The 12,992-nt window shown below is 32.8% G+C and overlaps 3 protein-coding genes across 7 annotated transcripts; 2 read left to right on the top strand and 1 right to left on the bottom strand.

Moving 5' to 3' along the window:
* Positions 1–3,360: 3,360 nt before the first annotated feature.
* On the top strand, positions 3,361–5,575 carry LOC135848672 (uncharacterized). Its single transcript, XM_065368632.1, has 4 exons — positions 3,361–3,484; positions 3,657–3,881; positions 4,056–4,158; positions 4,577–5,575. Exons 2-4 carry the CDS (start codon positions 3,662–3,664, stop codon positions 4,917–4,919), a joined length of 666 nt encoding a protein of 221 aa, XP_065224704.1. The 5' UTR covers positions 3,361–3,484; positions 3,657–3,661; the 3' UTR covers positions 4,920–5,575.
* A 1,537-nt stretch (positions 5,576–7,112) lies between these two features.
* On the top strand, positions 7,113–10,496 carry LOC135848669 (uncharacterized). Of its 4 annotated transcripts, none has more exons than XM_065368630.1 (7): positions 7,113–7,263; positions 8,689–9,005; positions 9,090–9,098; positions 9,277–9,447; positions 9,529–9,763; positions 9,846–10,139; positions 10,206–10,496. In XM_065368630.1, the coding sequence occupies exons 2-7, from the start codon at positions 8,793–8,795 to the stop codon at positions 10,418–10,420; spliced, it is 1,137 nt and encodes a 378-aa protein (XP_065224702.1). In that variant the 5' UTR covers positions 7,113–7,263; positions 8,689–8,792; the 3' UTR covers positions 10,421–10,496. The 4 variants fall into 4 exon arrangements, with proteins under 4 accessions (XP_065224702.1, XP_065224699.1, XP_065224701.1 ...); XM_065368629.1 differs by lacking the exon at positions 7,113–7,263 and adding an exon at positions 8,345–8,522; XM_065368627.1 differs by lacking the exon at positions 7,113–7,263 and having other exon boundaries at positions 8,343–9,005.
* On the bottom strand, positions 10,492–12,128 carry LOC135848676 (cytochrome c oxidase assembly factor 5). 2 transcript variants are annotated; one of them, XM_065368639.1, is made up of 4 exons: positions 12,081–12,128; positions 10,952–11,081; positions 10,771–10,866; positions 10,492–10,687 (listed from the first exon to the last, which is right to left on the bottom strand). In XM_065368639.1, exons 2-4 carry the CDS (start codon positions 11,063–11,065, stop codon positions 10,646–10,648), a joined length of 252 nt encoding a protein of 83 aa, XP_065224711.1. In that variant the 5' UTR covers positions 11,066–11,081; positions 12,081–12,128; the 3' UTR covers positions 10,492–10,645. The 2 variants fall into 2 exon arrangements, with proteins under 2 accessions (XP_065224711.1, XP_065224710.1); XM_065368638.1 differs by lacking the exon at positions 12,081–12,128 and having other exon boundaries at positions 10,952–11,366.
* Between the last annotated feature and the right edge of the window lie 864 nt (positions 12,129–12,992).

Here is a 12,992-nt window from a genome sequence, read left to right on the forward strand (position 1 = left end):
AATTTCGTGCCCCAAACTTCATAAACATTTAAACGTTTTTACAACTTCGCAGCTTCGACGAAACAATAAAAGTCAATACGTGCGAAATTTTTTACCCTATAAACGAGCTTATTTTTCTTTTTCTAAATTTGGAGAAAAAAATCGCTAGGTTGATATTTTTATACCGATGGATGGTAAAAAATACACTTTTTTGGAGGGGAGAGGGAGAGAGATGATTTGCAACTGTACGCCTCGATTTTAACATTCAAGACTAAATTTTCAAATTGCCTTTAAATTATAATAGAATTATTTTTTTCGCGAGACTTCTCGTTTAAAAAGGTAGGCCGGTATTTCAATGAAAAAAAAAAAAAAAAAAAAAATGAAAGGAAGTATTTCAATTGTCAGACTCAAATTTTCGGGTTGAAATGAATTTTCCCAAATTTGAGAAACGATAGGCAATCTATTATCTCCTCTGCCATACTATAATACCATTGGATTATAACTATAACAAGTAAAAGTACTTACTTATAATTTATAATCAAAGTCTATACCTATCATTTTTATTCGCACGCCCACCAAACAATATAATTAGCCACCCTACCTATACTAAAAATAAAAAAAAATAGGAAAAAATTACATCTATATTTCTAATAACTCGGCACGTGGATTCATAAAGTTATCTTTCCCAAGGAAAAATTTATCACGAACAGTTCTTCTGCGTGATATTTGTAAGTAAGCCTTTTTTAAAATAATAATTTTAATATAAAATACAACGGAAAATGTAGGTAGCACAGATACCTGTTCCCTACGCTAAATATACTTTAATAAGTATACCTAAAAGTAAAAGAACATCACGTGGGTGTATCAAATACTTACTCATCACCGAAAGATGAAACGAGAAATCGTTTTTAATTACCTATTACAAGATGATATTTCTCGTTGAAAAATGTTGACACCAATTTTGCATTAAATTTTAAAATACAAACTGAAACCTGAGCAATAAAATTAGGTTAAAATCTGTATTTCATGCCGACTCATCATCGAAGAAACTGTTTCAGCGTATATACCACGCGATGAAAAACATTTTCCAAGACTCGTCCAAGAGTTCCATAAATATTGAAAGTTGAAATATAACACTCCTGCGTGTAATGAAAAATTTTTACAATGTTGTGGAAACGTGAAGAAAATTCCGTTTTTATAATATTATACTTGTCGTATGCTTCATGCTTGTATAATAGAAATTCACACAAAGATGAATATAGTGCTTACGCGCGATATTAAAAATATTCTTGACAGAAATTAAATCATGGATTGAGTGACGTCACTTTGACTGCATGATGGCATTTTCATTTTTTCTACCCGCCAGACTGTATTCGTATTATTCTCGGTCCAGAAATTTTGAAGCTGATAAATCGACCAGGCGTGATTTTGAGGTGGGTTTCAGCCTATTATTACGTTACCTATGTATTTTTTAATTTTTCGACAAAAATTCTGCATATTGAAGAGAGGCGTGAAGGGAAAATTCAAAATTTTCTAAAATTACCAGACGATTATTAATATAGGTAGGTAGCAGAATAACTTCATGTTATTATGAATGCGCATTATCCCTCTGAATTTGCTTCAATAATTAACCTTACTGTACTGTATAAATAATATTTCTGGGCTGAGGTTTTTTTTTTCGTTGGTAGAAAGTCAAAAAACATGGAAAATACCCAAAATTTCACTTTTTTGACCCCGTTGAGGGATCCAATGGGGTTGGAAGGCTGAAACATGCAAAAGACACTTCGGGTATATCCTTCCATTGTACTGTGAAAATTTGGACCCTCCAGATCAATTTGGAGGGGCTACAGGCTGTCTGAAATATTGAAAAACCACATAAAAATCCACCTTTTTGACCCTGGAGAGAGGTCAAATAGGGTTGGAAGGTTGAAACCTGCAATTATCACTCATGGGGCACCCTCCCATTGTATGCTGAAAGTTTGGACCCTTTAGATCAATTTTAAGGGTGAGGGGGTCAAAACTTGGGGTCAAATGTGGGGTTTCTCACCTTCAACATGGTGGGGATGACCTAGGAAACTGAAATTTGGATATTTTAATCACAATGGGGGTACTGACCAATGGTATGTTTTTGGACCCTTTTCATTCATTTGGGGTCATATTAAGCCCCTCCAAAAAAATGACCTTTTTGTTAAAATGGAAGTGGAAGGTTGAAACATGCAAAATGCACTTTGGGTACATCCTCCCATTGTACTGTGAAAATTTGGACCCTCTAGGTCAATTTGGAGGGGCTGTAGCTGCTGTCTGAAAAATTGAAAAACATGAGACCAAAAAATCCACTTTTTTGACCCTGGAGAGAGGTCAAATAGGGTTGGAAGGTTGAAACATGCAATAATCACTTGTGGGCACCCTCCCATTGTATGCTGAAAATTTGGACCCCCTAGATCAATTTTAGTGGTGAGGGGGTCAAAAATTGGGGTCAAATGTGGTTTTTCCCACCTTAAATGGGGTGGGGATGGCCTAGGAAGCTGAAATTTGGATATGTTGGTCGCAAAGGGGATACTGTCCAATGGTATGATTTTGGACTCTTTTCACTGATTTGGGACCTTTTTATGCCCCTCCAAAAAAATGACCTTTCTGTAATTTTCAACCTTGGCCCTCTCCACTGCACGGGTCAACTCTGGTTCCCAAAAGAACCCCATTTCCTAAGTTTGACTTTATTTGATCAATTAGAACAGGTTCCAAGTGATAAAATGTAAAAATGAAAAAATTTTCCATTGTGCTGAAACTTATAAATACATAATATAATAACTGACACAGCGGGAATCGTCTAGTTTGAGCTCAAAACGTCGAGAACTATCAAAATTTTTCACCCCCGACCTTTTTATCCAAAGTTGGGCCTACCGCAATAGCCATCATTTTTTACAAAAATTTGGCTAAAAATATGTAGTATATTTTTGGAAAAAGTTTTCTGAACAGACTTTTCAATGGTATCTTGTATTTGATATTTCATCAAAAAATGTTTTTCTTCAATTCCCATCCAACACTTTATTATTTTGATTTTAAAAAAATGAGCACTCGATCGTCTAACTGAATAGTTCGAATAATAAGCTTCCATTTTTATTACAATACAATGTTATTCAATTGTTCCAAAAGTACCATACCCACAATTAAACAATTCAAAAAACCATAAAAATAATCGTATTAATTAACTAACCCTCTAAACGAACGTGAAAGGTACCAAATGAAGGGTTCATTGCATAGCGATAGTGTAAAGTGTAGCATAGATGGAGTGTGTAACGTTATTAGCCTATGCATTTACATTGAGTATTTCACGGAAAGGGGATGAAAATGCAAGCACGTCTGTCGGATCAATAAAATGACGCTTGCCCAGAAACCACTCTCGATAAACTTTGCAAGATTAATTTTCTTTCACTCGTTTATTTTTTAGAATTTGTTCGAGTTTTTATTTACTAACAATAATTCATAACCGAGTGTGACAAAAAAGGTAAATTAAATCGTATTATTTCTCATACTTAATTAAATAGTTTATCGAAACGTATATAACAACGCGAGAGATTGTTCGTTGTTGCGAAAATACTCGTAATTTGATTTTCATTTCGTACGTGTGTGGGCGTTTTATATCTTTGTGAAAGAATTTTTGGTATTTCATTTTGTAGCTAAAATGGTGGATTTTTCGTATCAGTCGAATGGCACGTGCCAAGATTGTTGGGATTTGGGTCCTCCACCGGATACCATTTTGACCATACCGCCACCTCCTATGCCTACTTTTTTCGCTAGTTCTTTCATCAATGTTGGTAATCGGTCGAATGCACCTTGTCCTTTGCTGTGCGATTGGACTACCGGTCAAGGATTGGAAATCAACGAAGAGTTTCCATTTAAAGGTAATTTAATATCGCTTTTGAAAAAAAACCTACCTACTTAATAATTTTTTTTTTTTAAATAAGGAGCTTTGACGTTCAAGATATTTTAAGTTTAAATAATTATTTATAGCAACCTACATGATTTTTAAAATGCACTATACCTATAGTTCAATATTGTAATGTTTATTTTTATAGGCAATTTGGAAGAAAATTCGTGGTTCTTGTTGACGATCTCTTCATTCACGATTATTCTATTGCTGGCGATGCTGTTAACGTTACTAATTTTGAAATTCCGACAGTAAGTTGTTCATTTTATAACATCTTCAACTCAACAAACCTGCTATACAAATTTAAATTATTCCAACCATCCATGAAAAATGAAAGAGTTATCAATAAGCAGTTAAAATTAGATCACAATTTTGTAAATACCAATTCTTATTAAAAAAAAAAAAAAAAAAAGTTGAAATGAAAAGGACAATTTTTTTATAATAATCTTCACCACTCTTTACTCAAAAGTCAACTTTAAAATTAAAATTTAATGCTTCGTCGAACACATCTCCTTATAATAATAGACATCCCACTCTAAACATTTTTCTATTAATAATCCTTTTTTTTTGTTCTTTCTTTGGTAAATAAATTGATTTTAAGTTACCGAAGCACTTTAAAAAAAACTTACTTAATCTTCATTCACCATTTTTTTTTTTTTTTTTTTTCAGAAATCAGAAAATGAAATCATGTCTACACAAAACAACTTACAACGATCGTACCTACGAATCAATTTTATATCCGTCGATGAAAGATAATCACGTACTATGGGCAACACTAACACCCAAAGGAAAACCTCAAGCTGTAGCAGTCTCATCGGTCCCACCTCCCTTACCCCCGAGAGTCTCCCACGTCAGAAGTTTCGAGAATTGTGCTTTCGCCGATATGGACGATTACCCGACGAAATATGGCCGGCCACGGGTTTCTTCACCGATGCGTATCGAAAATCCAAATATGCCACCGTTGAATTTTTATCCAAGTTTTAAACGTAATCATTATCCGTCTCTTTTGTAAAATTCAGACTTAGCAAAGATTCCATTTGGGTCAAAATTAAATGAAATGGAGATATAGAAGATGAATAGATAAAGCAAGAGTTGCGGGAGTACCTACTACCTATGAGATGCCAGTTACAGTTGTGAAAAACTTCATTTGTACCATTGTATGATATTACCGATGTCTATACCTATGTTCTCCCTTCGTATAGCTTTTTATTGGACATTTGTTTTCTCATTTTTATGTAGAATTACTTGATGGATGGTTTTTTTTTTTTTTGGTTTTGGTTGAATTTTCTTAGGTTTTTTCTAGTCATATTTTTAAGAATGTTGATTACTCTTGAGCAGAATAGCAATGCCCCAATGTCACATCTCATTTCGATTTCATGTTCATCGGTGAAGCAAAGTACAGGTTTAGAATATTACCTATTTGAAGATGAAATTGTGCGGATTTTCCTAAAAAATTGCTGTTGAAACTTTTGTTATGTTATTCTATTATGCGAAAGAATAAAGTAACATTTACCTATAGGTATTTATTCGTGTATTGATTATTTTTTTATTTACATGTTTATTTATTTATTTTATTTATATTTTTTTTATTATTACTTTTTTGGTTATAATTATGTTTTTATTTTTTACCTTGTTTATTTCATTTTGCATAATACATTCAAGAGTTAATTTGTGTTTATTTTCAATTATTTATTTATTCAGGTCATTCGATTAAATATCCAACGAGTATAAAAATGTCGAAAATATACAAAATGGAGTAATACTTAAGAACCTCTATCTATGTACAATGTACATAAAAACTGCGAACAATCTGAAAATCTGAAATAAAAACTCTATAAAAATTCAAACGAATCTCAGAATTATTTTTAGAAGATTAATCCAGGTAGGTAGGTCTAGGTACTTTACGTTAATTATGGTCAACAAAAATTGTATAAATCAAGTAGGTAGGTAGGTAGGTATAGCCATTGTCCGGAAAATTGTACGAAACCACTGAACAATGGTAGGAAAACGCCAAATGAACCACTTTGGCTAGAAAAACTATTATTTAATTTTAATCTCACAGGTAGGTAGGAACTCACATTTCAAAGAACCATTCAAAAATGTAAAATCAGCAATACCGCCGCGATATTTTTACAAATTAATTTTTTGGTTCGTCCGACACCTACACACGTTTTTAAAAATCATCGTAAATTTTTTCTTTCGACGAAATAAAATAGAGAAAATTTCGTAAATAACCCACCTTAGCAAACATTTTAAGGAACTCTGGCATAATCGTAAAAATTTTTATTACTCTAGTAACTACATATCTGGATTTGATTCATCGTGGTACAGAAAATAAAATCTGAGTAACCTATTTTAACATTCACGGTCACCGAAATTTTCACAAAGCTGTAATGAATCTACTCTATAGCCTTTAACGACAGTTTTCCTATATTATTTCAAGCTTTCCGCTGCAACACTCTCCTTGACCAGAGATAAGTACACTACAGATAACTTGACGAGTCTCATCGCCTATTCAAATGCTAATTCATCCTTTGTAACGAATGATACCGCGTTTAATAAATTCAAATAATATGCAAGGCCTTTTTCTTTTACTGTAGTAAAGATAATCGTAATCGAGAATATGAATATTTTTCTAATTGACTAATTTTCCAAGATACTTCATTTAAAATACTGCTCGGTATTCATCAACAAAGTACACGGTACCCCGAAAAGGCCGGCCAGAAAAATCTCCAACGAATTATAAATCAATTTTTTGCGGAAGTACGCGTTAAATGTTTGGCTCATCGTGAAGCATAAGCACGATATAACGAGTGAAAAAAAAATGTAATACGTCTCTGTCACATTCACAATTCGGTTAAAAATACGTCAGCAAAAATTTTGCTAAGAAAACGGACCCATATGAATTTGCAGTTTCTATTATTATCCATATAAGTTTACACAAGTTACGTTGCAATATTTCGATGAAAAAAAAATTATACCCTACCTATAATTTTTTACAATAAATTTCAACTTCATAATTTCGATGTGAAATTAAATTTATAAAAATTTGTCGAGCTTTGATATTTTATATCTGCGTGACTTTTGTTCCATCCGTTGGTAAGTATAAAGCGAATACATTTTGCATGTTTATGAGGCGGATAAAATTCTAAAAACGATGTGGTAATTTTTACCCTTCGTGTTTTAACACGTTCGTCGAAAAAATGAGAGAAAAAAATGTCGTAGACGAAATTTGTCCACTAAGCTGAGAGAAATCTTGATATTTTGTTGAAGTTTAGCTTTCGTAATAGATAAAAGTATGCTGAGAAGAAGCTTTTGAATTTGACTCGATCGAGAATCAATTACAAAATGGAACTGTGAGTATCTATTTATTCCAGATATTTTTATTATGTAGGTATTCGAAATTGCTTGCTAGTATTGTAAATTTTGTTTGAAAAAAATTACCCCTATTGATGTCTGTAAGATTCAATGTTATACTTTCGATTAACATGCGATGAAATTTACTTTTGAACGCACGCAACTTATATGCTACTTAATGTGTTCGGAATTTAGATATAATAATATCTACCTGTACCTACTTGCCTACCTTGTTAGAATTTTTCTTGATCAAACAGTTACCTACCGAAATAAGTGTGAGGTTTCATTTCGTACTAATTTACCTACTCATCACATTATCGTAATAGATATTATGTGATGAGAATTATAGTATTTTTTCTAAACATTTTAAAAAGGTATTTTTATTTAATTTATTGTTGGTTTTTCGATGTACACGAATTGAGTAAGTGGAGAAATTATTTTTAAAAATATTAATCGATACAAAAATATACTCGTTTGAATATTTATTAAAAGCTCCTGTATTCATTTTCACTTCTTTAATAGCTTCCAAAATATCATCGAAAAACTACGAACGTTATTTATTGTACGCAAATGTATTTATTTTTTCTTTCACGATGATAGACGCCGTTCTTTCACCTTTTATCGTTTCAAAGCAAAATATAAAAATTATAAACTAAAAAAATTGAGCACATGCCAAATATAGCCTAATTTAAAGTATATAACGATAGCCTGCTCATTAATTCCATCGTAACTGGAATATTACTCGATTATGTAACACCTAAAAGGCTAATTGAAAATGTTGGCAATGCTAAGTTGGCATATTCGAAAGGACATGACGACTAGACAAAATTCGCATTTAATTAACGTGTATTATTATTTGTTCGACGCCGTTGAGCCAACACGTAGAGAATAAAAGAAAAATAATTAAAACAGGTGCGCATTTTTTAACACTAATCAATTAGCTTGTGATATTTTTTTCTTTTTTTTACTTTAAAAACAAAACGTTGTTAAAACGTGTATTGTATCAAGCATCAAAATGTGTACATAAGTACGCAAAAGTGGTGAGGGCTTGACCGGATCCAAAAATAAACTCATATTGTAAACTTATTGCGTCCCAGATCCCGCTAATTCAGTTAGTTCGCGAGATATATGAAGAAAATTATGCAAAGTTGACCATTTAAAATACTGTTTATCTTTTTCTGCCCTTATAAAAAATTATGTTTCTTAATTTAAGTGCGTTAATTTTTAAAAATTTGTGTTCACAATAGCGGTTAGAAAGGTATAGATGTAGTGTTTTAATTAACATGTAGTTTTTTAACCAAAGTAGCCCAACCAGAGCACAAATAGAGTAGAAAAAAAAACGGTCACCGAAATGATTTAACTGTTTGTAAATACCTCGCATTCGTTAACGATGAATATTTTAATACGGAAAAATTTCAACGCAGAATCAGGCAGCCGAGACAGAAGCCATGGCAAGCTGGGACCAAGGCATAGGAAATCTCACGGCGGTGTGCATGGTAATCGTAACAGAGATTCGGTTTTTTGCAACATGGATGAGCATTGTTGCTCATATAGGACTCATTTGTTCTTAAATACGGCTAATCCTTTGCAAGAATATGAAGAAGATACGGCCAGCAATAGCGCGCAAAAATCATCGTTTCCTCTGCTACGTTGGGCTATGGGAAGTATCAAGAGGAAATCGTCGATTAATAAATGCGATTATTTAATTAATCAGATCGGAGATGCGTCTACTAGTAGGAAGGTACGTTTACGTTTACGTATATATGTATTTATTTTTCGAAAAACTTTATATGGACTTATTTTTCATTCGTGAATTTTGGCTTAGATCAGACAAGTGAGTTTGTATCGAATCAATTCGTTCGATTGAAAAAATATTGGCACTTCAAACGAAACCAATTTGCATTTGATAAAAAACATATTGCCGACAGTAAACTTGGCACTGTTTACCGGAGTGGTATTTTATTTCGCGTAAGTTTATGATTCATCTTTTTTAATTTACCTATCTCATTTAGGTTAGTTTCCAAGATCAAACAGAGTTGATTGAATCGAAAGATGGGTCACGTAGACCTACAGCGTTGGAAGCCATTAAAAAAGCCGAACCAGTTACTTTAGCTAATTTAGACCGAGACTGCTTCATCATTCCAATCGCTAGCATCGATAGATTTCTTCCAGCTGGTGTTCCAGTATGTAACATACGCGATAGCTGGAACGATCCTATACGAATGCAAAAAAAAAAATTAAAATATTTCTATATTCGGTTTCAGATTCCACAAATTACGAATAAACCTTCCTGCCTAAATGTTTTAGAAATAGACGACCCGAAAATTAGCGTCGTAATACATTTAATGTCTCAAATGGAACCGATCGAACCGATGCTTCAGTCACCTCTTTCGTTACCCCTACTAAAGCAAAAACAATTAGCAATGACTTTACTCAGTGAAATGAGTGCTACTAAAATGGCTTTCGAAGGAATGTTACTATCCAATCTAGAAAAAGATTGTACGTTATGTTTCTATTTTATTCTAAAGTTCCAACAAAACCACCAAAAACAATCGTATTAATTTGTTTTCCAAATTTGTAGCTGCTTTTCCATACATTTCTTATTACGTGGTGAATAAAATCCAATCAGATCCGGTGGATTTTTTTCAAACTCTGAGAAAAACCAGCTGGAGAAAATTCGATCCTCAAGTGTTACGTTACACAATTGGACAAACATTCGATATGTTCAACGAGGTGGCCACAATCGCTCGACCTCCCCTGCAACCGAATTCGAAAAAACCTAGAACAAACACGACCGGATACATTGTAACTATTTATAAAGTTTTCGAAGGAGATGATCGAGAGAAATTCGAAAAAAATTGGCTTTATTGGACTGGTTAGTGAATGTATCTTGATATGAAATTTTTAAACGAGAATAATTTTACGTCAATATTATTTTCAGGAGCGAGAATGATATATCGTTATTTACCCAAGTCAACCGGACTACGAAGGATCACTTTACATAAATCTCAACTAAGCGGTGATAAACTATACTTGCTGATCGCAGAATGCTCGAATTTTTTATTAGATTTTTCTGCAGCTGCGGCTTTAATACCCGCATTAAGAGCTCGACTTTGCGGTTATACTGGTATTTACAGAAGTATTGCCGTATTTTAGGATTAGGTCATGTAGATATCAGATTTACGTTTGTACCTTACTGAATTGGTTTTAATAAAAGTACTGCTTCATTGTATGGTGAAATATTTATTCCACCGTGTTTTTAAATATCAACTTAAAATATAACACCACGTAACAAGTAAATTTATCAAATGGAGACTACATTACGGTACAAGCCTTTATCTGAAGAACAGCAGTGATCAAATTAATTTTCCGATGATAGATTTAGTATCCTCGATTCCCTCGAAATCTTTTTCTCATATCCACCTAGGAGGAAAAATTAAGACCGTATGAATAATTGAATTGTTTCAAAAAGCTTTCTACGGTAAAACAATGTAATCGATACTCACGAATTGTCTTTTACATTCGAAAAATTCATAAGCTAAGGCCAAACATTCTTGAGGTACTTTGAAATCTTGTAAGCATTTTTTAGGTAATACTCTATCCTGTAAAATACAACGAAATAATCCTATAAGTACAGGGCAATGTAATTTTTATAGTAGAACTTGAAATTCAGAAAACTATGCTTACTATTTTTACACAATCGCTTTCTAATACACAAATTTTGAGATCTCTTCGGAGTCCTGAACATAACTTTTTCGGTTTCTTGTTTGCTATTTTCTCTGCTTCTATTGGATCTGCCATTCTGCTCTACGCTTTCCTAATTAAAAATTGCACAATTTGATCATAAATTTCGAACCAGTCAGTATCATAAATTTCTCAAATTTCGATGTTAAAATTTCAAATTTTCAATCAAATTTTATTTTTATCAAAAAATCGTCTTCGGTATCGATAAGAAGTAGCAAGACTAATCGTTAGCCGCCGCAAAATTGGATTTTACTCCGACCAATGAAAACGTGTTTTATGTTTCCATAACCTCCCACTCAAACTGTGATAACACTGTTGTGAGTGTTGTGTGTTATTTTTGTAAATTTCAATCTTCAATTTTAGAATTGTGAAAAAATAAAAAAGGAGAGTGAGATAAACGTTCATAACCGATTCACGAACTTCTTTGATGAATATTTATTTAGTTATCTCAGTTATCTGGAATTTTACTCAACATTTTCTGAGTTGATTTTCCACAGTAGACTGATTTCCAGGTCTAGAAAGGAGAATACGTACCTATTATTAATTAGAAATTTTGAGAACTGAAAAACTACTTGTACTACTTTAGAATTAGATGACGAGAAAAAACAAAATAAGTAATGAGAAGGAAATATATGTAATAAGAGAGTGAGAATACAAATCATTTTTTACCATAAGCCCTTCGGCATTTTGAAAAGTCAATTCATTCTAATCTAATCGATTTCTAGATCAGAGTGATCATTCATATTTGCAAAATGTACGTAGATCAAAATTTATTCTTTTCAGATTGAAGAATTATCTGAAAATTTTTGAAATGAGTTGTAATATCGCGAGCAAGATTTGCTAGTTGCTGCAGTTATCAAATTATCAATTATTTATAATAAATGAAATGACATGATTGCATAGGTAGGTAGGTACTGCATAGAAAAATTACTCATTAGTCATTTGTAATGAATAATAATTGAAACAATAAATTAATATCACACGAAATAGCGAAATTAGGCAGTTTGAATCTATTTTCAATAAAAATTGTAAGTTTGCTATCCTTACTATATATGAGATGGTCTATACTCACCACGTTCATGGAACACAAGTGAACGACTGACTGAATCATATGTTCGATTTCCGATCTGATCTAGTGTTGGGCAAATTCGCGAATATTCTTTTTTTGCTTGCGCATGCGCAAGAATATGCGCATTTTCTTGCGCATATTCTGCAGATTCTTTTCAAAAAATTAGAACATTATTGCTTAGTTCAGAGATAATAGGAAACTTTCCATGAAAAGGTTTCAAATTATTAAGGAAAATTGGAAATTTATAAAGAAAAGTAGTAATCAAACTTGTAAAATGTGAAAATTATAGAAAAATCTTTAAATTTTTTGAAAAAAGTCATGATTTTTATTTTTTTGAGAGAATATTCTCCAAGCATTTGAGAATATTCGCGAATATTCGCGAATATTCTCAGATTATGCGCATTGAGAATATTCTCAGGCCAACACTAATCTGATCTGATCCATCACTCAACACTCATACGGCACTGCTTTACGAGCATCCTTTCGCGTATTTTATTTCGATTTAAAATTTTTTCATTGCAATTTTTGTATTTTGGTAAAATAGCTGTTTTCACTTCAGTGTTGGGGGGCGTTGTGTCCGCTCACCTCGGCTTCGCCTCGGTTGCGCGGGTCGCTTTGTTGTTCATGCTATGTCTGTTAACTTCCCTCGGCCTTCGGCCTCGGTGAGTACAGTTTTTTTATAAACAACCGCAAGTGCTACATACACGGTAAATGTCCAGCCTCCGTCTGAACTCACCAAGGGGAGTAATGCTCATCGAGTGAAATATAAATTTTAAACGGCTCGGCTTCGCCTCGCCTAATGCGCGCACTATCCAAAAAAACAGTATTCGTGACGAAAGCGAAGGTAAAAATAAAATAAATTTACATGATCGTTCAATAATCAATTTGAAAAAAATTTGAATCGAAAAAAAATTT

This window comes from Planococcus citri, chromosome 5, assembly GCF_950023065.1.
Source record: "Planococcus citri chromosome 5, ihPlaCitr1.1, whole genome shotgun sequence".
In the NCBI taxonomy this organism is placed as follows: domain Eukaryota; kingdom Metazoa; phylum Arthropoda; class Insecta; order Hemiptera; family Pseudococcidae; genus Planococcus; species Planococcus citri.